The 26206-nt window shown below is 35.8% G+C and overlaps 2 protein-coding genes across 4 annotated transcripts in view; both read left to right on the forward strand.

Moving 5' to 3' along the window:
- The window catches only part of LOC127964768 (FERM and PDZ domain-containing protein 4), a 58590-nt gene extending 37829 nt beyond the window's left edge, over positions 1–20761 (forward strand). For all 3 annotated transcript variants that reach the window (XM_052565092.1, XM_052565093.1, XM_052565094.1), the window contains 15 exons: positions 3293–3453; positions 3913–4015; positions 4267–4312; positions 5371–5475; positions 5992–6099; positions 7743–7874; positions 7954–8073; positions 9123–9259; positions 10296–10422; positions 11304–11393; positions 12261–12443; positions 13897–14023; positions 14373–15344; positions 15652–16722; positions 19117–20761. In XM_052565092.1, the coding sequence (XP_052421052.1) occupies positions 3293–3453; positions 3913–4015; positions 4267–4312; positions 5371–5475; positions 5992–6099; positions 7743–7874; positions 7954–8073; positions 9123–9259; positions 10296–10422; positions 11304–11393; positions 12261–12443; positions 13897–14023; positions 14373–15344; positions 15652–16722; positions 19117–19121 (3487 nt within the window). In that variant the 3' untranslated portion in view covers positions 19122–20761. The remainder of the gene's footprint in view (positions 1–3292; positions 3454–3912; positions 4016–4266; positions 4313–5370; positions 5476–5991; positions 6100–7742; positions 7875–7953; positions 8074–9122; positions 9260–10295; positions 10423–11303; positions 11394–12260; positions 12444–13896; positions 14024–14372; positions 15345–15651; positions 16723–19116) is intronic.
- Positions 20762–21313: 552 nt separating this feature from the next.
- On the forward strand, positions 21314–25412 carry LOC127964769 (toll-like receptor 7). Its single transcript, XM_052565095.1, has 2 exons — positions 21314–21439; positions 22074–25412. The coding sequence occupies exons 1-2, from the start codon at positions 21431–21433 to the stop codon at positions 25212–25214; spliced, it is 3150 nt and encodes a 1049-aa protein (XP_052421055.1). The 5' UTR covers positions 21314–21430; the 3' UTR covers positions 25215–25412.
- Positions 25413–26206: the final 794 nt, after the last annotated feature.

Below are 26206 nucleotides of genomic sequence, written 5' to 3' on the forward strand. Positions count from 1 at the left end.
TATATATGTGTATGTGTATATGTGTGTGTAATTTATATGGTTTGTTATTTTAGTTAAAAAATACTTTTTAGTTAAAATGCTTCAATGTTCATGGAAATTTGCTGAAATAAGTTAACGTTAATTTCATTTCATGTAAACTAATTTGTTTAATTTTTAGTTAAATATGAATACAAAGCATTTCAGTAAACTTTATATAGAAAACATTTGTCTTAATGTTCTTTGATCAAATTGGGAAAATATGAAGATATCTATTTGTAATTTGTAACCATTTAAACTATTTTAAACCATATAACTTTCACTTATAGTGTCTTTCTTTAATGCAATGCAATGTTGCAACTTGTTGAATTAATACACGATTGCGCCGAGTATCATAGATAGTGAGTGTGTGTGTGTGTGTGTGTGTGTTTATTGGCTATTTTGCAAAGACTTGCTTGACTTGATTAGAACATTTAGTGCAAAATATTTTGGTCATATTGCCCACTGCTTTTCATCAGTACATGCATTTCTTTAGGAACTGAGTCCTTGACCTTGGTGTTGCACCATCCTAGATTTATTAAACAAAGACCTGTCCATGAACTAATGGCCTTTAACAGATCTGTTGTAGCTGCGTTGAGTATGGTCTCATGCAGCGCACACATGACCTCTCGCGCTCTCGCCGCGTCTTGAAAGATTAATTGTAGCCCTTTGCGGTGCGCTGGAACATGTGTCGAGAATGATGGCTCTTCCCCGCCGCCTCCTCCAGCCCACGGCTTTAATTAGCTAACGACATGCAGCTCACGCTTCACAGACCAACAAATGCAAGAAGATATAAAGAGTGAGCAATAACTTGGAAACTAGCAGCGATTAGATTAGTGAAACGCAAGAAGATGTGATGTAAAGGCTATTTGCTGGTTACCTGAGCGGAACGTGGAAACATAATGATATTAAATCCACAATCAAATCTTATGCTGAGTGATAAAATACAGATAATGGGACACAGAGCTCCACATAAGGGTGGGTTTTGTTCAGAGACAGACCATGACGGGAAGCTTTTTAGCACTGATGCGGGAAAATGAAGAGGTAAAGACATACATTATGTGTGTAAATCATGCTTTGTGTTTTACTTTACATGCACCTGCAGAAGATGTTCAGAAATTTAATTGTGCACAAGTATGCATCTCATACACCACTGCATAGTGTTTCCATACTTTAGCTTTATTGCTATTATTCATAATGTGCACTAATTAATTAACTGGGATTGCTTCTGCTTCGTATAAGCAAAAATGACTGTCCTCCTGAAATCATTCAAACATGAATTAAAGGCTAAATAAATAAATATTATACATATTTCCACTGTCTTTGACTACAAAATATAATGTTTTACCATTATTAAAAATAAAAAATGTATTGATACTAATTAATAATTAATACTAATGTACTGTAAAAGAAAAATCTATATGACTAAAACATGATTCGCACTGTATTATTTAAGTAAAATAAATAAGAAATAAATTGCTGCAATTTTAAAGTATTGTAAATAATAAAAGAAAATCACTTTTATTAAAAATAAATAAAATAAGAATTATTTAAACATTGCTAATGTACTGTACATTTAAAAAGTATGACTAAAAACATTTAATTAAAATATTTTAATATTAAAATATGAATTTTAAAATGTAATAATACTATTGTACTTAATAAATAGTTTTTTGTTGTTGTTGTTGTTGTTTGGCACAACTGTAAAATTACAATAATAATAATAATTATGTATTAATTTCTTCATTCTTCATTCATTTTTATTCACATTAAACCAAGCTTTTATTTTGGCAGTTTGTCTCAAATGCATATATGCACTGCATGTTTGAGAGTGAAGCGTGGCACTGTGTTTATTTACACACGTGCAGCTCACGGTATGGTACACGCTTATTTAATAAAGTCACAGCCTTCACATTATGACTGTCGCATCAGTTTGTCACATCAGTCAATCATACTTAAAAATATGAGAGCATTCATACAGCATCTCCCCATTTTACCAGTGAAGTCTGTGCCTTTGCATCACGTTCTTCTCTTCCTAGATGACGTTTCATTTTGAAGTGTGTGGTGACTCAACTGAACCAGCCAACAGTTTTGAATGATTACGGTGTGTAACTGGGTCATCAACATTTGCAGCAGTTTCTTCACTTGTAGCACTTTCTCCCATCAACCTTTTGTACTAGAAAGTCATTGTTCGCCTCCCACTAAATTATGGTTCCCAGGAGCTTTGAGAACTGTGACAGCCGCAGCATAGATGTTCCTGCGGAGGCCCATCATTTCCACACCTTTTATTAGGTTCAGTTCCACTGTATTGTGCCTTAATGGAGAATGCCAAACCTCACGTCTCACATGTTGCTGTTATGAAAGAGGTCAATCAGAGTTGTGTATTCTGGACACCTGAGGAAAACAAGTGTGTAAAGATGGAAACTGCAAACTTTCTGCATACTGTATCTTACATGGTGTATCAAAAATCAATTTCTAAGGTCTCTTAATTATCAGCATCAAATATCTAATGAACTGAAACAGCTCGGCTTTACTTGATTCTCCATGAATCATTTTTAGAATAATTTGTGAGTCGTACATCTGATAATCAATCTCTCAGACAGCATCGGACTGCATTGCATTAATGTTTTGAACAAAGGAGATGTAGTGATGACTGATGTAGCTGCTATACTCTCATAAAGATCTCTTTCATTTATAATAAAAACATAAGAATTTAATATTTGATTTCCATATAAATATCAGCATTTGCACCAAATAAAATTTTTTGAAAAGAAAAAAAATTCTCCACATTCTCACTATGTCAGACTAGGTGAGCCATAAAAAGCCTAATGGTCTTGTTGAAATATAGCTGAGTATTGTCAGTATAACAATGGAAACTAACATTCCACATTTACTGATAAAATTACCAATGGGCAACATGTTTATTGAAAATAACAGAGGGCCTAAGACCGATCCTTGTGGCACACCATACTTTAATGCTGTTAATTGAGATGATTCTCCATTTAAATAAAGTGGTAACAGTTGTGCAGGTAGGATCTAAATCATCTTAAAGCCTGTCCCTTAATGCCCATATAGTTTTGTAATTGATCTATGAGTATGTCGTAATCTATAGTGTTGAACACCACATCTATAGTGTGGATCAAATAATTATACTAAACAAAAAAAACATAAACAAACGTATTTATGTATTATAGATAGAAAAGATAACTCAGTTTTGAGTTAATGTTAACATGTTAACATTGAACTAATTTGATCTATATCCTCCTCTGTATTTCAGTCACCTTTCACAGTCAAGTTCTTTGGAGGAAGTGCGTGTTGATGTGGATAAGTTCGTCCCTCCTGCACCACGAAAGGTGGAAATGAGACGCGACCCGGTGCTCGGCTTCGGCTTTGTGGCAGGCAGCGAGAAACCAGTGGTGGTTCGATCGGTTACTCCAGGTATCCCTAACTGAGACTGGTTTTTCTGCATGAAATCATACAATTGAGTCATTTCATACAACATTTGGGTGACTAAGAAACTAGTTGGAAAGCATAAGTCTCTTCTGCTCACCAAAGCTGCATTTCTTTTAACAGTCACAGAGTAAAAAAAGAAAATTGTGAAATATTTTTTGTTTTCTATACGAATATACAATATGTTAAAATGTAATGTATTGCTGTGATCAAGCTGAATTTTTAGCATCATTACTCATTAGTGTTGCATGATCTTTCAGAAATATTGTCACTTTCGAACAATTTAATGCATCCTTGTTGAATAAAAGTATGAATGCCTTAAAAACAAAAAAATGATAGAAAAATGAATGGCCAAATTAAAAGTGCATTATCATGGTGCATGATATTTCTGTTTATATTATATTTCTAAAACAAAAAATGTGATGTGTGTTTGTGATGGATGTGCAGGAGGGCCTTCAGAAGGGAAGCTGATCCCAGGAGATGAGATAGTGATGATAAATGAGGAGGCCGTGAGTTCGGCTCCACGGGAACGAGTCATTGACCTGGTCAGGTACTGAACTCCATCAACTGGTTACTGTGTCGCTCTTCATCTACTACATGTGTTTTTCAGCTGAACTCATTACATGCTAACAGACCAGCAGTTTCTGTCTACAATATATGAATATACTGTGGTCCCAAAATGAGTATGAACACCTGAGTCAGATATCTGTCATTGTATTAGATCAAGTGTTTGCTTTACTATTCCTAATTCCATCTAGAAAATTTCATATTCTTATTGTCTTTTTTCATTATTTTTGGCAGAAGTTGTAAGGAGTCCATCATCCTGACTGTGGTTCAGCCGTACTCTGTAAGTCATATCGACTGTTGTGCATGTTAGTTTGTAAGTATTTTGGCTAATTTGAGGTTAAATTCTGCAAAAGTCCCCAAACGTTTGCAGATCAGTGTTACTTTAGGTATTTTATGTTGTTTTATTATCAGTGATATACTATACTATATTTTTTGTTGACGTGTTGAATTTGTTTATCTTTATATTTTACGTTTTCATTTTAATTTTACTTAGTTTTAGTCATTTTGTATAGGTTTTGTTTCTTTGTGTAAATTTTTTAATGTTTGTAGTTATTAATTTTTATTGATTAGTTTTAATCATTTTAGACATCAATTTAATCAACAGACTTCATGAGGGTGGCCCGAGGGCCTAATGTCCTCTATTGGACCCTGTGCTCACTGCGCATCACTGTGGAGCTCGATTGGCATTTTCCATTGAACACCAGAATTGGCAGGTGCACTACTAGCGCTCTGTGCTTTTATCAGATGAGAGCACGCTCACAACCGAGCATGTGACAGACGTGAAAATGTCTGGAGAAGCTGTGGAGAAAGAAATGCAAATAAAATTGATGGCCTGGAGAGGCATATCCATGAAGGGATGTACAGATCCTCTACAGGCTAGACAATGACTGCCATTAGGTATCAGGATAAAAAGCACGCCCCAATGTTGTCAGGCCATAGTTAATGCAATGAAATTTGAGCAAAATGAACTAGCCTGTTGCATAATATTTTTTATTTAGATTTTCAAGGTGTTTTTGAATTCAGCCCACTGTTAGTTTTCCTTTACACCTCCTTTCGTTCCTAACGCATTCCCCAGGCCATTTATGATATTTGACATGATAATGATATTTTTCCACGTTGTGATCTGATGTGTTCCTTTAATTTTAACACGTATATTTAATTTAAAGGAACAAAACTATTTCTTTTTTACGGCTTTAGTTGACGCTAATAACCCTTCTGCAGATTTCATCTGGATCTGGTTATTAGTTTCTGGCTCAGCTCTTAGGCAGAAGATAATGACTTGTTCGCATTGATATTCAGTCATTTTTCTTCTTTTGTTCCTCTGTTATTCCCATCCAGTCGCCCAAATCTGCCTTCATCAGTGCAGCTAAAAAGGCCAAGCTGAAATCCAATCCGGTCAAAGTGCGCTTTGCTGAAGAAGTCATTATTAACGGACAAGTACCTGTAAGTGAATTCACAGCACTTTTAATGTGTTTTTTAAGTTTAAAGATCCAAACTGTCTTTCGCAACCCATTTTACTTTCAAAACCTGACGTCTCTGAGAGAAACAATCCGGATATTCAGTGAGAAGCACTGTAGGGTTTTGATTATACTCATCTGAGATTGATTGGATCGTGAAAAGTGGACGTTATGCACCAGAAAGTATTCATGTGATTAGAATAAGAGGATTGATGACGTCAGCCAGAGTGTGATTTTAGCTCTGGAGCAAATTATTGCATTGTGATGAAAGATTATGAAGATGCACGTCACATAAATCAGTGTTCATTCATACTGTATGTCTTAATTAGTGGCACAGCGAGAGGTTAATGATTAAGAATATGCAGCCGTATGTGTTTTATGCTGATATCATCACAGCGATGTGACTCACTGATGGATCGGCGAGCAGATAAAAGCCACTTTAGTTGTGTTATTCATGCAGCTCAGAGATGTTCGAAACATGACGGAGTGTTTTCATCCGCAGGAGACCGTGAAGGATAATTCTCTGCTCTTCATGCCAAATGTCTTGAAGGTGTATCTGGAAAACGGACAAACAAAGTCCTTTAAGTTTGACTGCAACACCTCCATTAAGGTATTTCAGCATTGCAATGTTTACAAATTACTGCTGATGCACCATATCAGCAAAAATAACATAAAAAATGGTGCAATAAAATATTATTGTAGCAAGCAAAATGTATTTTTAAAAGAAATTAAAACTATTATTGATCTATGATGCATAAAATACATGAAAAGTGACAATAAAGACATTTTTTATGCTACAAAAGGTTTCTATTTCAAATAAATGCTGTTCTTTTGAACTTTCTATTCATCTGTGAATCCTGAGAAATAAAATCTATCACAGTTTTCACAAAGATATTGTGCAGCACAACTGTTTTCAACATTGATAATAATCAGAAATTGGTTTCTGAAGATCATGTGACTGAAGACTGGATGAGTGATGCTGAAAATACAGCAGAGCATCACAAAAAAAAACTACACTTTAACAGAATTCATGTAGAACACACAAAATATTTCACAAATATTCTTTACTGTATTTTTGATCAAATAAATGCAGCCTTGGTGAGCAAAAAATAAAATAAAATCTTACAGAGCTTACTTTTTTTATACTTTAAATGATCATTTATTTCTGTGATGCAAAGCTGAATTTTTATCACATGATCCTTTAGAAATCATTCTAATAAGATGATTAATTATCAAAGCTGGAAACAGTTCTGCTGCTTAATATTTGTTCAGAACATGTGACACTTTTTTAGGATACTTTGATGAATAATAAAAAAAAGCTATGTTTTTAAAATATAAATATTTTGTAATAACAATATACACTACTGGTCAGTAATTTGGGATCAGTAAAAAACAAATCTTTCTTTTTTTATTATAAAATCAATACTTTTATTCAGCAAGGGTGTGTTAAATTGATAAAAAGTGATAATAAAGAAAATATATTATTATATATATTTTTTTATTTTGAATAAATGCAGTTCTTTTTAACCTTTTCTTCATCAAATATATTAGACAGCAGAACTGTTTCCAACACTCATAATAAATGATAATATTAGAATGATTTCTAAATGATCATGTGATCGACTGATGTTACATGTGACACTGAAGACTGGAGGAATGATGCTGAAAATTCAGCTTTGCTTCACAGGAATAAATTATTTTTTAAAAGTATATTCAAATAGAAAACTATTATTTTAAGTTGTAATAATATTTCACAATATTACAGTTTTTCTGTATTTTTGATCAAATAAATGCAGGCTTGATGAGCAGAAGAAACTTCTTTCAAAAATATTAAAAATAGTAATGTTTCCAAACTTTTGGTCTGTACTGTATATATATATCCAGTCTGGGAAAGACTCTTGTAATTTGATATTTAATGCAATTCATGTTGTTGAAAACAAAGAATAGAATATATATGGTACAAAATAACTCCATTTAAATCTATGTGCTAAACAAGTAGTACTTTAAAAGTAATTAAAATGAAGTCAGAATACATCAAATTAAAATTAGTAATCCAATAAATTGTTACGAACTACAATTTCCATCATGTAAATTGTAATGAGTAATGGACTACAATTTCCAAGTAATATACCCAGTGCTGTTTAAATAATATTAAGTGCTTATTTATTTATTAAAACATTTCTAATGACGTCAGCACTATGTCACGTGTTGGCAGTGTTGAACATGAATAACAGATGTTCTCCTGTTTGAAAGGATGTGATTCTGACCCTGCAAGAGAAGCTGTCTATTAAAAGCATCGAGCACTTCTCTCTGATGCTGGAGCACAAGACTGAAGGATCTGCAACCAAGCTAATGCTTCTGCACGAGCAGGAGATGCTAATGCAGGTTCGTTTACAAGCAGTTAGAGAAGATGAGAGAGTATATAGAGCACAGAGAAATGTGGTCATGATGTCTCATTCTTTAGGTGACCCAAAGGCCGGGCTCACATAAGATGAAGTGCTTTTTCCGTCTAAGTTTCCTTCCAAAAGATCCGGTGGATCTTCTCAGGAGAGACGCGGTTGCGTTCGATTACCTCTACGTTCAGGTAACACGTCTGTGACGGTCAGCTCAGTTTATGGGCATACGTTTCTCATTCTCTTCCTCAGAAAAAATCTTCATATTTTTCAGCCTAATATATCAGAAAAGTGCAATGAATTTCTTTCAGTTTGTTTGTTAATCAGGTTTACATTCCACATCTTTGTTTCTCGGTCACTTCATCCAATGTTTGTGCAAGTATAATACAAAAAAATCAGCATATGCATGTACAATTGCTACTGTAAATAGCAAGGAAAGAAGTATCGCTTTAAAAGTGTTACCATAGAGTTGGTGTTGGAGTTTGTGTTAATGCAGTATGAACAGTGAAGTCCTGCTTGGGATTAATATTCAAGGAACAGTTCACCTGAAAATGAAAATGTGCTCAAAATGTATTCACTCTCATGACATCCAAGATGTAGATGAGTTTGTTTCTTCATCAGATTTGGAGAAATGTAGCATTGCATCAGTGTCTGATCAATGGATGCTCTGCAGTGAATGGGTGCCGTCAGAATGAGAGTCTGATAAAAACGTCACAATAATCCACAGCACTCCAGTCCATCAGTGAACATCTGGAGAAGACAAAAGATGAAACACATCCAGCATTAAGATGATTTTAACTCAAATACATAGAGTCTATAAGTCCATAATAACACTCCTCCAGTGAAACAGTGTTCTGGTCTGAATCAGGAGAGAGATCTGCACAGATCAAGAAGTGTTTAAACAGCTCTAAACAAACATGTGTCTGGATTTTGATGTGAAATAAACAGGAGATGCACTTTTTCACTGGAGAGTGCTGTGGATTATTATGATGTTTTTTATCAGAATCTCATTCTGACGGCACCCATTCACTGCAGAGCAGCCATTGATGAGACACTGATGCAGTGCTACATTTCTCCAAATCTGATGAAGAAACACACTCATCCTGAAGTTGAATAAATCTTCAGCAGACTTTAATTTTTGGCTGAACTGTTTGTTTCAGTATGTCATGTCTGAGAGGAAGGTTATGTCTGCGAAAGCACTCTGTGTATTACTTCTGGTTCTCGTCTCGTCTGAATGCAGAGCTGTAAGGACGTGGTGCAGGAGCGTTTCGGCTCTGAGCTCAAATACGACACGGCGCTTCGCCTGGCTGCTCTTCAGATGTACATCCTGACGCTCAGCACCAAACAAACACAGAAGGTCTCGCTGAAATACATCGAGTGAGTGTTCAACATTCACGTCTGTGCTCACAATCAAAGCAGCAGGACAGACAACTATTAAAAGTGCTTTTATACTTGTCTTCATGTGGATCCAAACCTGTGTGGAGTTGATTTTTATTTTCATTTTCCCTGTGGAACACAAAAAAATGAATTTAGTCTTCATGTAGTTTTTTTTATTTTCTGTGCAGTGACCGTCAAACTCTCTGAAGGACAAAAATATACACTAACAGGCATTACAGAAATGTGTTTTACTTCCCAAGCACTTAAAATCTGTTAAAGATTAAATTTCATTAAATAATATAACTCCATACAAGTAGACTTGGAACATAGTCAGGGTTATAGTTAACTAAAACGAAAATAATGTAATAATTTTGTACTGGAAATGAAATTAAATATTGAAAATATATATATATATTTCTTATTTTAATGTTATTTTAATTTCATTTAACTTGATGTGCTAGAATAACTAGAGCTGAAATAAAAAATATTAAACTATATAACAATAAAAAAAAACTAATAGAAATGACAAAGGCATAACAAAATTACTAACATTTTAACAAAAAATAAATAAATAATAATAATAATAATAATAATAATAATAAAATGTAATGAAAACAGAAGATACATAATTTTTTTTTCTCAGGCTTTTTGGTCTTTTTAATGAGATAAACCTTCACTGTACGCTAAGAAAAACTAGTTTTTCACAATTCGGAAGTACACAAGAAACTGATAGTATTTTCTTGAAAAAATGCACTCCAATAATCTTAATTTTACAACTTAATTTATTTTTGATTTATTCTTTTATAAATATTTTTCACATTTTCTGGACAGCAGAAGCTCAAATGTTTTTCCTAACTTTCTCGGTTTGTATTTGACCAAAGAAAGAAAATGATTCGGTGTGATCTGCATGAGGGCGAGTGAAAAGTTTCTGTTGTCGGTTCCTTTAAATGAGAAGAAAAGATGAAAAGTGCTGGACTGTTGCGAGGAGCGTTTGAATTGAGCGTGAAAGCTCTTGTTTCCCGCCGTGTCTCGACAGGAAGGAGTGGGGTCTGGCGCAGTTCCTGCCTCCAGCGGTTCTGTCCAGCATGAAAGAGAAGAACATCAAGAAAGCGCTCACACACATCCTGAAAACCAACCAGAACCTGGTGCCTCCGGGCAAAAAGGTGAAGAAACTTTCACAGCGTGATGTGCATATGAAAAGTGGAATTAAAATCAATCTTTTCAGCTGCCTTTGAAAATCCAGATTTTTCAATGCAGAATATAATACGCTGTAGGATTTTCACAATAGCAGCACTAGTCAAATTTCACGAGCCATCACAGCAAAGACTAATACAGTGTGTTGTTGAATATAAACCTTTATTTAAACATTTTTGGCATATACATGCATATATAAATTGACTTGTAGTTAAATATATAAATTTAATATTTTAATATATATTTATATCGCTTATACAAGCATGTGTAAATATTCTATTTCATTATATTAGTGCTGTCAAATGTTTAATCGCATCCAAAATACATTTTTGTTTGCCTGTGTGTACACACACCCATACATTAAATATTTAGAAAATATTTACATGTATATATTTATATTCAACTATATCAAGTTAGTTATAATGTGTGTATATGCATTTTATTTTTTATTATATTTATATCTACTTATATACAAAATCATACCGAATATGCTAAAAATATATATATATATAAATTAATTATTATTTTTTTATTATTATTATTATTTTTTTTTTTTGGAATGCATGAGATATGAGCAGATATAAGATTAAATTAAATTATAACTGATTCAAATATAATAAATAATAATAATCAGATATATATGTACTGCATTATATCTTATTTTATAGTGCATTGAGCTTCAGTGTTGTGATAAAGCATCTTGTGAGCACAAACTGCAGATAAACCTACAGTAGTTGATCTTGTGTTTCCCAGATGCACATATTCAAAAAGCAGAAGAAAGAGTGCTCTATTTCTGTGATTTACACTTTCTGTTCCCTAATTCTGCCGGGATTTGTGCTGTGTGTTGAAGCTGACGGCGTTGCAGGCGAAGGTCCACTACCTGAAATATCTGAGTGATCTCCGGCTGTACGGAGGACAAGTGTTCAAGTCCACGCTGGTGGTAAGTGCACAGACACACATTCACTCATTACAGTCATTACATCAGCAGCGGAGGCTTCCAGTGCAGATCCAGAGCTCAAAGCTTCAGTGTATTACACAATAAACTACGGCAATACACTACATTCTAATTTCCGTAGCAAATTAAGTGGGTTTTCTTCTTTTTAGTTTTGCTGCTATTTCATTATTTATTTATTTTTGAGAAAAGGTATTTTAAATATTTTTATTTTACTTATATGTTTTAATGGAAAATTATTTCTTAAATTGAATGAAAGTTTCGCTGTTATTTCTGTTCTGTAATGAAAATAAGGTTTCTAATAATTTTATTTTTTTAAATATAAAACTTTTTTTAATTATGCTGTTCTGTTTTGCAACTTGATTTCTAATGTTTTTTGTCAATAAAATTATAAACAAATTAATAATCATTCACGCTATATTTTGTGAGGTCATGATTTTTGCATTTATATTTCTAATGATTTCTAATGATTTTCTTATTAAACTATTATATTATAAACAATTAAAAATAATTCCACTATTTTCATTTTCTAGCATTATTTTTCATATGATTTCTGTACAGATTTCTGTATCTTTTTTATTTAAGTTTTTCTGCTATATCTGTTTAGTAAAAAAACATTATTTCTAATTATTCTTTTTTTTTTATATGTTTGCTATCTGCAATATTTTACTGAAGAATTTGACAGGCCGAGGATAAATATTTCTTACCGAGCACTGCAAACATTATAGATTTCCCTTTAACATATATACTCCTCTCTATTATAAAATACAAAGTCATAATGGAAATGTATGGTTTTCGTACATGAGCTGAAGGCGTTTGAAGCAGCTGTTTATTTGTGTGTTTGTGATCTGACAGCAAGGAGAGAAACACACAGAAGTGATTCTGCTGGTGGGGCCGCGCTATGGCATCAGTCACGTCATCAACACCAAAACCAACCTGGTGGCGCTGCTGGCCGACTTCAGCCACGTCAACCGCATCGAAATGTACACGGAGGACGAACGAAACGTGCGAGTGGAGCTTCATGTCCTGGACGTTAAGGTGCGATGGAGAAAAACATCATTTGTTTGCAAAAAGCATTTGGTTTTAATATTTTTTCCATTCAAACATTTTGAGTGCATTACCTTTGCATAACAGTATTGAGGACAACTTTCATTTTATTCTGCATCCCTTTCAGCCAGTTGTGATAACGTAATCATGAATTCATAATTTACAATTACATGCATCACTTTATAAAACATTTAAGTCAGTATGCAATATTGCATGGCAGATTATTTTGACTTAATATTGATCAATTTGAACTATTTATTCACTGTTTACCACATGTATTACTGCAGTGTTAATGACGCAAAACTACTATATTAAGTTTGCTTTATTGCTTTGCAAACATTAACTAAAAACTGCATTACATGACAGATTATTTTTATTATTAATTATTAATAAATCATTGATAATTTAATACCATTTATTGACTATTTACCACATGCATTAAACCAGTCGTATGCAATATTAAAGACACATAACAATTCAACATGCCTTTTATTTAATGCTTATTGTGAAAATGGGAATTAATAATTTATATTTAAATCCTTCATTTTATAAAACAGATAGTTGAGTCAATAAATGCATATTGAAAATATAAATTATTGATTAATGAAAACTATATATTGATTATTTATCAAATGCATTTCACCAATTGCATACAATATAAAGAACAATTCAACATCCTTTTTATCCAATGTTTATTATGAAAACATGAATTAATAATTGACAGTTACTGACATTTGCGCGTTTCATTTGGTAAAACAGATAATGAACTGTATTACCTCGCAGATTGTTTTGATTATTAATAAATTATTGATAAATACTATTTACTGACTGTTTACCACATGCATTACACCAGTTGTATGTAACACATTGTTCAACATCCCTTTCATCCAGTGCTTACAAAGAAAACATGTTTTAATAATTCATAGTTACTGACATATGCATGCTTCATTTTATAAAACATAAGTCAATACATGTAGTACTTTAAGTTTGCAACATTGCTTTGCAAGCGTGAACTGAAAACTAAAAACTGTTAACGTTAATGAATTTAACTATTTATTGAGAAACTACGGAGCCCCACACAAGACATGCAAGAAAAAATAAATAAATTGGAACGCAATAGTAATTGTTTGCACAATTGTTTGCACGATTTAGCAAATCGAGGGAACGAATTAGTAAATTGTGCGCACATTTTACAAATTGAGTGAACACAATAGTAATCGTTTGCACGTTTTAATACATTGAGGGAACGAATTAGTAAATCGTGCGCACGATTTAGCCTTATATTTTTTTCCTGCATGACATGTGCTCTGTAAGAAACAGCTTTTGTAGAGGCTACTGTTTTTTTTTAAGAGCAGTAAGTTGCTCTTGAACATTTGTTACTATAATTTTACCACCACTAAGGGAGTTTTAGGATCACTAAAATCATTTAAACTTCTTTCTGCAGCCCATCACACTTATAATGGAATCCAGTGACGCTATGAACCTGGCTTGTTTGACAGCTGGTTATTACAGACTGCTGGTCGATTCACGGAGGTCCATCTTCAACATGGCGAACAACAGTAACACTGCAGGTAAGAGCATGCACATGAACTAAACAATATAGCAATTCATCTGTCAGCTTGAAATATTATTATATAAGGCAGTGGTAAATTAATTTAATATGCTTTATCAAACACCTCTGTTTTTTGGTTGATAAAGAGTTTGAAAACAACCAGATTTGTCGTAATTACAGACAGATATATTTTGGCTTGTATAATGGAATATTTTTGCCCAATATTTGGAATATTACATTGGACCACGGGGGTCATTTGAATCAAAAAGTTAAAGAATCGCCATATTTAAATGGTTTAAATCTTAAATCTGATACTTTAAAACATGCTAACATTGGCGTCTTCTCCTTTTTTTTTGTTTACACCCAAGGACAAGACTCAAGGGTCAAGCACAACCAGCAAGCAATCAACTGGAATTACAGTTCCTGCAGTGCATGTGACGAGCCCCACCCAGAATACGCCATTTGTGGGCGAAGAGAGTTTGATATTTCCCCCACTGTCTCTGAAATGCACCAGTTGCAGCATCGCATGTATGGGGACGAAAAAGCCGAGAGGACGAGCAGAGCAAGCCACATGCATCCTCAGCCCTACTTCAGTGTCCCAAAAGGCAAACCTCAAGAGTCGCCCAGAAGCGCCAAGGTGTCTTTTATATTTGGCGATCCTCCGCTGGACTCTGTGAACCCCCAGAACTTGGGATACCAAAGACTGATGGAGGACATCCCAGAAGTGCTGGAGGAGAACCGGTACATGTACGCGCAACAGAAGGACTACAAGCCACTGGAAGCATCACTGGAGGTCGACGGCTTCCAGTACGGTTCTCACATGGTCTACGGAGACGCTAAGATATTTGGTACGACGGAAGGCATCGAGGAGCCTTTGCTGCGTGATATCTGCTACGCCGAGACTACGGATGATGCAGAGGATGACGATGACATAAGTTGTGAGGAGGACATGATGATGATGATGATGGGGGAGATAAAGGACAAGGCAAACTCTCTCCTATCGCTCTCGGAATCTAGCGACGACATTATTGACCTCACTTCGCTTCCGCCGCCACCAGAGGGCGATGACGAGGAGGACAGCGATGACCTGTTGCAGTCTCTAAACTTGGCGATAGCCGCTCCGCCGCCAGGGTTCAGGGATAGCTCAGATGAAGATGACCACCAAGAGCGAAAGGGCATAAAAAATGACATCCCTGTGTCGCTGATCGATCCGGTTCCGACGCAAGTGGCCGGTGGGACCGGGGAAGTGTTCAATGCCGCCGTTGTCTCCACACTACAAGCTCTGGAGGCATTGGCGGCCTCTGAGGAACAGTCTCATCCACAATCGGACAATAGTTCAGGTTCTTACACTATTGTAACGTTTATTCACTGATGTCGACTTTCCAGCCATTCCTTTATTTTGGTTATGTTTTTCCGTATTCCATTGTCTTCAATGCAACCCCCATGTATTCAGTGTGCATTTGCTTTATTAGAAATGTAATTGAGATCTCATCATGATTTGTGGTTCATTTTTGTTAATGTATTTTATTATTTATGTTCTTATTTGTTGCATTTCATAACCTTCAACGTTTTGTACAAATAAACTATTTTAAAGTATACGTGTGTATTGTGTGATGGCTAAAATGTCTGTCTCTTTGTGACACACAGGTGTAGAAATATCTCGGTCCTTTAGCCCTGAGTCCTCTTCTGATTCTGGGAATGAGACAAATTCGTCCGAAATGACGGAGAGCTCAGAGCTGGCCGCAGCTCAGAAACTCTCCGAAAACTCTCTGAAAATGTTAGTAGCCACAGCCGAAGGGTACCAATCTCTAGCTGAAGAGGAGACTGAGTTTCGCTTGGTGCCGTGTGAGGTCAGGGCGTCTCTAGATGACTCCCAGTCCGCCGCGGTTGCCAATCTCTGTTCAGACCACTTTGAGATGGAGCCAGAAACAATGGAAACCAAGTCACTGACGGACTACTTCAACAAAATGCACAGGGACATAATGATGGGAATGCCGCAGGGGAAGCTCAAGGAGCAAGATGATGGGATGAAATTGAGCGCCCAAGCGGAAGCTCGTCAGATGAACATCACAGAATCAGAGGATCTTGTTGGGATGTACAACAATTTCAATGGACTGGATTCCCAGCGTTCAGGTCCCTTTGACTTGGAGAGGATGTCTTATGCGTTTCAAGAAAGCAATCAAAGATTGCATATGATTCTGAATAATAAATCTGAAGAGCACGTTTACTCTGAGGTAGTTGGCGATGGTGGTCCATTGCATGCAGACAGGGTAATGCAAAAAGCCAGTTTGAAGGACTCAACAGACTTGAACACAAGTTCCCCCGCCAAAGAACAATTCATGACTGAAAGAGCCCGGAACGAGCATCAACAGAGCAAGGCAGCTTCATCCGAACAAGAAGTGACACGGTTATACGAGTACCACTTGTCCAAAAGGATGTCGTCTTTACAGAACGAGGGAATTCATTCCCTCCAGAGCTCCCAGTGTTCGTCCATCGATGCCGGCTGCAGTACAGGAAGCAGTAGCAGCGTGACGCCAATGGACTCTCCCCTGTGCACAGTGGATAGCGTCCATCTGCATGGAGAGTCCTCTCTGAAAGGTCTCGGATATCCAAATCAGAGCGTAGATGGAACGTTTTCTCGGAAGCACCATGGACAGGCTGGCCAAGAGTCAGGCCGAGAGGGATGCCAAAGATTGCCCAAGATCAGAGAAACTACAGGTACTCCAAGCTTGAACGTTTAACTTGTCAAATGCGACATTTAACTAACCTAATGACATCATTATCCATCTGTTCATTTTTGCTATGGAGAATCTGCAAAGCTTGACCATGTGGAGTTAGAGACTAACATTGTTGCTCAACAGCTGAATCATTTAATATTTAGTTGGAGCTGGTGAGCAAGTTAAGGATTTTTATAGCCCTCGTCTTGATTCAAATTGAAGCAAACCTAATTGGACTAACTGTCCCTCATAGTGTTGGGGAAACTACCTTAATATTAGTCTTTCAAGCTTTAAGCTGATGTTACAGTGCTTATAAAAAGTATTCACACACCCCTTGGCTATTTATTTTTCTACAACATGGAATCATGGATTTATTTGGGCTTTGATCAACTAAAACATAATCCTTTCATATCAAAGTGAAACCTATTTCTATGTAAACATGCATTACATTTATTAAATAATTGCAGTAAATGTCAGTATTTAACAGTTTCAACTTGAGTCTGTTACAGTATAGTTTAACTTCAAATTTGCATGAAGATGTTTTTCCCGCCAATCATATTCATAGAAATTAGTAGGCTCAGTCAGATTACATGAAGGCCATGCAACATTAATTATTTGGGGTCAGGTCTAGGTCAAGTTGCACCAGCTGTTTTAGGTTCTTTCTTAAATTTAAATGTATATTCCACATTAGAGGAATATTAACTACTAGTTAGTTTGTAATAAAGTCTGTAGCTGGTCAGCTCTCCTTAAAGTAATGCATATGGAAAATATGATACTACTTAATCATGAAACCTTATTTGAAATGAATAAGAATCAATAAATAAACACTTATACAAAAAGGTAAAACTTATTGATTTTTTTTAGATCAGCTTGGTGATGCAAAGCCAATAAAAGGAGATTTATTCAAATAATGTTGTCTCTCTTGAATTGAAGTTTGTCAGGTAAAACAAGAATTTATCAATCTGAGATTTTATTCCAACCATTACTCCTGGTTGGAGGCTTCTGTAAATATAGTTTATGAATAGTTGTTTCAAGTAAATAACAAGGTGCAATGGGAAAACATATAGTGCATACAGTAAATTGAAAGTAAGAAACCTTTTTTCAAAACTAGGGTAAGTTGTAACTTGCACCCATATGGTGCAATTGGCCCGTAAACTCTTGACCACCAAAGGACATAAATGTTTTTGTTTTTTTTAGTCTTTCCTGTGTATCTTTGTATTTATGCTTGGGCTCTTGTTTTCGTCTTCCTTGAGCTCCATGTGTGTTGCTGAGTCCTATATCTTGCTCCATTCTTTTGGCCCTCCAGCCTCAAAACCTTCACATTTCTGATTATACATTAAAATGTTTTTTAGTCTGATAGATTATTCTTCTGGCATATCTGTATCCGAAATATTGCATGACGTTTTTAACAGTAGCTTCTCTTCAGTGGCAGCAGCTGTTGTTATTTTCACAGTCTGGAGCTTGTAACATTGGTCTCTTGGTGTCTTCCTTCATCCGTCTTCTCAATGCAAGATGACACACCATTTGAGAACACCCTGTTCTTAGTGCATTTACTGCTGTCATATATTTTTTAATTATTGATTAAACTGCTACTCCAAGGGAAACTCAATGACATGGAAATCCCTGCCTGGTGCTTTTCAATTACTGTTTCATAGAGCTGAATGGTTTTTTTTTTCTGCATGATCTTCCACAGTGCTGACTCATTTATGTCACAATCAATTGAAAGTCCTTGAGTACACAAAAAATATTTAACTAGTTATGTGATGTACAATACGAAGGTTGCACCAGTGATTAATTCCGACATTTTATTAAAAGGGTTGAATACTTATGACAAACAATTATAAAAAGGGATGAATACTTATGCTAATTATTGTAGATTACTTATAGAGAAAATACACATAGAGGTGTATTCTGTTGACCAGATTTTGTACTTTGTGATTCAATGCAGTAAAAAGGGGAAGTCAATGCTATTTATAAGCATTGTCTTAAAGTAGATAAACTGCAGTTAAAAGGTTTTTCAGCAAAAAGTAAAATGGTCATTTACCCATCTGTCGTCAAAGAAGATATTTTCTAGAAAAGTCTATACAATTCTATACAGTACCATTAGTGTCACAGAAATGGACCACTTCACCTTTAAATCAGGAATTAGTATTTTAAAGTTTTTAAGATTTAGGATGCAATTAGAATTTCCTGATGTGGAACATTAAGCCTTTTGTAGAATGTTTCTGAAGTATCCCGCCTCAGCTTATCATTGACGTCATTCGTTTCAGTCATTACCTTATCATGTCTAATCAGGATGAGCAGGAACTTTAAGGGGATTTCAGATATCCAGAAGCATGAAATTACGAGACGAATACTGGCCGACTAATTTATCCCTCTCTTTTTCCTCCCCCAGTGTAGCATGCTGCAGATGGAGCTCCTGTAAAATGGAAGAATCGTCGTCTTCTCTCACGAAACGTTCATATTCATCCATAGCACAGTTTCCTATGTGCCAAACCAGAGGTGATCGGAGGTGTTGAATGCTTCCCTGTTCATTCTTGCACTTGGCCTCAAATAACCCCCGCTCTGGTTGCCTCAGGGAGGCAGAAAAGGAATCTTAAGACAACTATTGGCTCAGGGAGCATTGACACTTTTTATGGAACTGGTTGTAATCACCCAATAAACCCTTTGAAAGAGCTCATTCCAACACTGTCATTCCCAAAGTCAACATGAAACTCAAAACCCATTTGGCTTCCATAATGTGACGTTTTGTATCCGCCAGAACTGGATTGCAAAAAGTTGGTATTTTGTGCCAGAATGGTTGGAGGGAAGGAGTTGGAAAGACACAAATGTGCATTAAGAAAGTAAATGGGATCACATTTTGATTTCTTGTTGACTTTAAGCTCCTGAAATGAAAGCGAATTGCAGATCGTGTGATATTACAGAAGTCAGCACAGAAAACAAGTTTAAGACGACAAGCAGTGGAGCAAGGCAAGTCCATCTCCTGATTCCTTTGGACGACACACAATCCCGGAATAAGAACTGTACATTGCTCTGAGAAATTCTTGCACTGGTCACTTCATATATGTCTCTTTTTCGCCACTTTCTCTTAGACTGCATGTACAGGGCTTTTAAGCTCTGGGGATTTTTTGTTAAGCAGCAAAAGAACATTTCAAAGCGCTAGTTGAAGCGATTCGGGAAGTCACTTAATTTACTTTGCGTGGAGACTTTGGAAAGTTATTTAAGCTACAGTATAAGCTACATTTGCATTCGGCACGCTGTTATTTGTTTGCAGCAAGGGCCATACTTCTGTACATTGAAAATCACTGCTTTTATTTAGCCATAGTAAAGCCATATGATATCATGCATACTGTACGTTTGTCATGAAGATCGAGATAATCCGGCCATTGCGATCCACTGTGATAACAGTGCTTGTGTATATTTTGTGTAATATGTAAAATGAAAAGGAAATATTCTACAATACATAGAATTTTTAAAAGACAATATATATATCGCAGCACCTGATAGATGCATCTGTTTTGTTCCATGTTTTTATTTTAGTCATTATACCAGAAGAGCTTCACGTTCAGAAATAGGATAAATTTAAGCCACTATATGACCTGTAAACTGTAATTCTGTTCTCAACTTGCACTGTTTTATTCGCTGTTCTTATTTGACTGGCTTATGCATACATTACTTAAACAATTTAAAGTCAACGTTAAGCATCGTTCTCAAAACATTCTAACTACTGTCATCTGATGTATTTCCCTGTGTAATGTCTTCAAGAAAAATGTAGAACAGTATTTTATCCATGATTTGATGAAAATAGTGGTTGATAAATCGTTTTTGAGGTGGAATAATTTACCACATTCTGCTGAAATAATATTACTTTTTTTATTTGTTTGTAATAACCTGCACTTAAAAATTGTTCACAGTAAAACCAAGAAAGTAATTTAAGAAAGTAAATAGGTCCATTTTGATTTCATACTGACTTTAAATAATAATCGTAATGTAGTTTATTTGAATCATCTTCATTAAATATTTCAACTTTAAAATTGTGATCTCGTGCAGTCTTCTTTTTTTTCTTAGCAAGTGATTTTATTTCCTGTCTTATGCCAGTAATTAATTTATAAATAGCATGTGAATAACATTTTTTTTTAAATACTCTTCCTCTTTCTGTGTGCTGAAGAAGCAATTGTTGTGTTGGACAGAGAGAATATTTTTAATCATTTTAAAATTGAAGTGCTTCACTTTTTCTGGTTTTGCTTTCATTTATTAAGAAATCATAGCAGAACTTGAGCAAACCCCTGACATTGTTTTGACTAATCTCGAGTGCATAACTTGTCCCTGAAGATAAAGGATGAAACTAATGTTGTTCCTCTTTATGGTGGTGTTTCAGTGACAATATTGTTCTAATAACATATAATATATAATATAATTCATCCATTATAAAAAGTTTAGATAACAATGCTGCTCGGTATAAGTTTGTTAATATAATCACTTTGTAGAAATACAAGGAAAAAAGATTCAGAACAACTTTGTTTTCAAGGGGATGTTACGGTTAAATATACCCACTCTCACTTTTGTTTGTAATTTTTTTTTTTTTTTTTTTGTGGTCTAACATTGGTCAAAGACACCTGTTCTTCAAGTAGCACAGGGTGTGCAACTTGACAAACCATCAAAAGTACTGAACAACAAGCCACAAATGTCAAAAGAGAACCCAAGGTCTGATGAAGATGGTAAGTAATTGAATGTTTATTTCGTTTACAGTACTCCGCTCTCTCATATAGTCATCATGTCTCAAGTGCATTTTTCTTAACGCACTATATACAGTATAATACAGTATATTCATAAAATGTTAGTTTATTTCCTGAATGTTTGAAAACGTTTGCTATTTTCACATATTTAAAACTATGCTATAAATATCAGCTTAACTAAAAAAAATTACATTTTGCGCATTGATTTGGGGGAAAATATATTTAGAGTTACTGTAAATATGTTAAATGTGTTATGTGTTAAATAGAGCTGTGGGCAAAAAAAAAAACATTTAGCAATTTATCAAGTTGATGCCATACATCTGAATCCAGCTTAATGCAATTGAACACAGATGAAGCTCTTAATATAATCATTATCCATTGCTACAGCTCACAAAACAAACCTTCCTACATACATGCTTATGGTACCTTTCAAAATGCAATATGTACCATTTGGTACAAATATGCACAATGTTGGGGTACATATGAAATGATAGTGTGCCTCACATTCGGAGAGTGCATAATGAGTGCATAAGTTTGTGAATGACAATTACTGTATATAGACTCTATTGTATGATCATTACTCTACATTTTAACACACACTATCTTCCTCTTTTAGATGACAGAAAAGAAATTCATCATCTTTGCTGGTCTCATCTTTTTGCTGGATGCAGCCGAGTGGTACCCCAAAAGTCTGAAGTGTGACGTTTCTCTGGCTAGTAATGGGAGCGAGGTCACCGTCAACTGCACTGAACGAGAACTAACCGAAATTCCTTTGGGAATCCCAGCGAATACCACCAACCTGACACTAACGATCAACCACATACCCCATATCACAAACGATTCGTTTCACAAACTGCAGAACATCACTGAGATCGACCTGCGCTGCAATTGCGTACCAATCAAGGTCGGACCCAAAGACCGCGTCTGCACCAAGAGCTTGACAATTGACAACGGCACCTTCTGGAAGCTAAAGAACCTCAAGTCGCTTTATTTGGATGGTAACCAGCTGTCCAGCATACCAAAGGGCCTGCCTTCCAACATAGTGCTTCTGAGTCTCGAGGTCAATAGTATTTATTCAATCCTTAAGGAGAATCTGACAGAACTAACAAATATCCAAAAACTGTATCTCGGCCAGAACTGCTACTTCCGGAACCCATGTAACACATCATATTATATCGAAAAGGATGCATTTTTGAAGCTTGACAAGATGACTTTGCTCTCTCTGAAGTCTAACAACTTGTCCTACATCCCCCACCAACTCCCATCCAGCCTCAAAGAGCTGTACCTGTACAACAACAATATTCAGACAATAACAGAGATGGACTTTCACAACCTGACGGAGCTGGAGATACTGGACTTGAGTGGGAATTGTCCACGTTGTTATAATGCACCTTTCCCATGCGTTCCATGCCCAAATAACGCTCCCCTTCAGATTCATCCAAACTCCTTCAAGACCCTGAAGAACCTGAATACTCTTCGGCTTCATAGTAATTCTTTAACACACATTCCTTCTGAGTGGTTTCAAAATCTGACTCAACTTAGTCTTCTAGACCTCTCGAGCAACTTTTTGGCTAAGGAGATAACATGCACCTCCTTTCCTTCGTTGTTGCCTAATCTAGAAGAGTTGGATCTGTCTTTCAATTACGAGCTCCAGGTGTATCCTACAGCCCTCAACCTTTCAAGATCATTCCATCACCTTAAATCTCTGAAAGTCCTAAGAATCAGAGGCTATGTGTTTCAAGAACTCAAGCAGGAAGACATCCAACCATTGGCTAAACTGAACAAACTGGAGCTCATTGATCTCGGCACAAACTTCATAAAGATAGCACATCTCAGCGTCCTGAGGACCCTGAAAAACTTCAAAATCATCAACTTGTCCGACAACAAAATCTCAATGCCTTCTCAAGGAGAAACTTTGCTTGCTAATCACAGAGTAAACCATTATGGTTCTCCAATGACGCAAGGTGCACAGTACCACAGTGGAGAAGTCAAGGATATGCACTACTTCCTTTACGACGAATATGCACGCAGCTGCAAATACAAAGACAAGGAACTCTGGATTTCAAGTCCTTTCAACAACGAATGTAGTTCCTTTGGAAAAACATTGGATATAAGTAGGAATAACATCTTTTTCCTTCATTCTAGATTTTTGGATCTTGATGAGCTGAGTTGTCTGAATCTCTCTGGGAACGCCATGAGCCAGAGTCTGAACGGTTCTGAGTTTGTCCATTTGAAGAATTTACAATATCTAGACTTTTCAGACAATCGTCTGGATTTGATGTTCTCCTCAGCATTTCAGGAACTGAGCAGCCTGGTGGTTCTGGATATCAGCCGTAACAGCCATTACTTCGTGGCTGAGGGTTTGACCCATATGCTGAATTTTACAAAGAACCTGGGTAAGCTGAACAAATTAATCCTGAACGATAATCAAATCTCGACATCCACCAACACAGAAATGGAGAGTTTTTCTCTGGAGCATTTGGAGTTCAAAGGCAACCGCCTTGATATGTTGTGGAGAGACGGAGACATAAGGTATGCCAACTACTTTAAGAAACTTTTGTCCTTGAAGTCTCTTGATATCTCTCGCAACAACCTGAACTTCATCCCACTAGAAGTTTTTGAAGGTCTTCCAGACACCCTCACAGACCTGTACATTACTAACAACCGGTTAAAGTCATTCAATTGGGAGGGACTTGCAAACCTTAAAAACCTAAAACTGTTAGATCTCAGTGGGAATCAACTGACGGATGTTCCTGAATGCTTGTCTAACTATACAAAATCAATCCAAACGCTGGTTCTACACAAGAACAACATTGTAAAACTGACTCCCAATTTTCTCAAGGATGCATTCAGCCTCAAGGTCCTTGATCTCAGTTACAATCGCATCCAGTTCATTGATGAGTCGAGTTTCCCAGCAAATGTGATCGACCAGCTGCAGACCCTTTACTTGAACAACAACCGGTTTGTGTGCTCCTGCAATGCCACGTGGTTTGTCCGATGGATTAACCGGACGTCCGTGAACATCCCACGCCTTGCAATGGACGTCACCTGTGCTTCACCAAGTGCCCAAAAAGGTCAAAGTGTGCTTTTCCTCAACATCCAAGCCTGCCAACACAATTCCCTATCCATCATCCTCTGCATTTTAATGACCTCTGTGATTCTTAGCATCTTAACGCTCACCATCTCCAGCCATCTCTTTCTTTGGGATGTTTGGTACATCTACCACTTCTGCTTGGCCAAACTCAAGGGATACCGTCGGCTTTCCTCCAACAGCACTGTCTACGATGCCTTTGTTGTCTACGATATGACTGATCCAGCCGTTCATGAGTGGGTCATGCAAGAGCTTCGTGTTCAACTGGAAGACCAGGGTGACCCAGGGATGCAACTCTGTTTGGAAGAGCGGGATTGGGTTCCTGGATGTCCCCTCATTGAAAACCTTTCCCAAAGCATACAGTTGAGTAAACGCACTGTTTTCATTTTGACCAATCGATACATCAGGAGCGGCAGCTTCAGGACAGCGTTTTATCTGGCCCACCAGCGACTCATGGATGAAAGGGATGATGTTATTGTACTGATATTCTTGGAGAAAATGCCTTGTCATTCCAAGTACCTCAGACTGAGAAAGAGGTTGTATAAAAAATCAGTTCTGGAGTGGCCAAGGAACCCTCAAGCGCAGAGGTACTTCTGGTTCAGTCTCAGAAGTGTCATGTCAGCTGGGAGTCAACAATACAACAAACTCTTCCAGGAAACTCTGTAATTGGGACACATTGCACACATGGACGCATTTGAAGCTTTAAAGCTGTATTTTTGCATTTGAAAGCTTCATGGGTAGTTGACACATATTTGGAAACTTGACTTGGAGTCCTGCAGTGTAACATATTGTGCTTCAATTAAAAAGTGCAAATTTTATGACCATAATAATTTTACTGTTATTATTATTATTATTATGACTGCAATACTATTAAATTATACTAATACTCTGAGTTGACTTTTAATTTTGTCAACTTTTTTTTAACATGTCTACATAGCTTTTAATTTGTATTTTTTTTTGTACAATTTTAGTATCATAAACTAAATGAGAAAGAAAAAATAAGCTTTTGATTAATCTTGTAAAATATAAATGGCTTAAAGAATTTTAATTAAGCTTTACAAATATCAAAGTTTTAAAATATTTTTACTTAATTTATTTTTACGTTTATTTTACCATTTTATTTTTTGAAGGTGTTAGTGACCTATAAAAACCCTGATTAATACGTTTTATGTAGTAACAGTTTTATGCTAATTTAAGTAATTTTATGCTTCATGTAAATCCTTAGTCATTTCACCATAATTAAACACTGCTAGGCATCTCATGGGACTGGTATGAAAGTGATTCAAAGAGAAAACCACAGCAACGTGTTATTGCCTTAAATATGTGGTAACAAAACAGAACTGTACATTTTTATAAGAATATATATATATATATATATAATGATACACATTTACATAAGTAGCCTTAATTTATGGTTAAACTACATTCACCTCTCTATCATATCACAAAAACATACAGGTACAGAGAATATATGTGACTCTGGATCTTAAGTCACTGGGGTATATTTTTAGCAAAAGCCAAAAAAACATTATATCGTTCGAAAATATCCATTTTTCTTCTATGCCGAAGCTCATTAGGATATTAAGCAAATATCATGTTTCATAAAGATATTTTTGTAAATTTCCTACTGTAAATATATATATACAATAAATTTTTGA

This window comes from Carassius gibelio, chromosome B9 (genome assembly GCF_023724105.1).
Source record: "Carassius gibelio isolate Cgi1373 ecotype wild population from Czech Republic chromosome B9, carGib1.2-hapl.c, whole genome shotgun sequence".
Lineage (NCBI taxonomy): Eukaryota > Metazoa > Chordata > Actinopteri > Cypriniformes > Cyprinidae > Carassius > Carassius gibelio.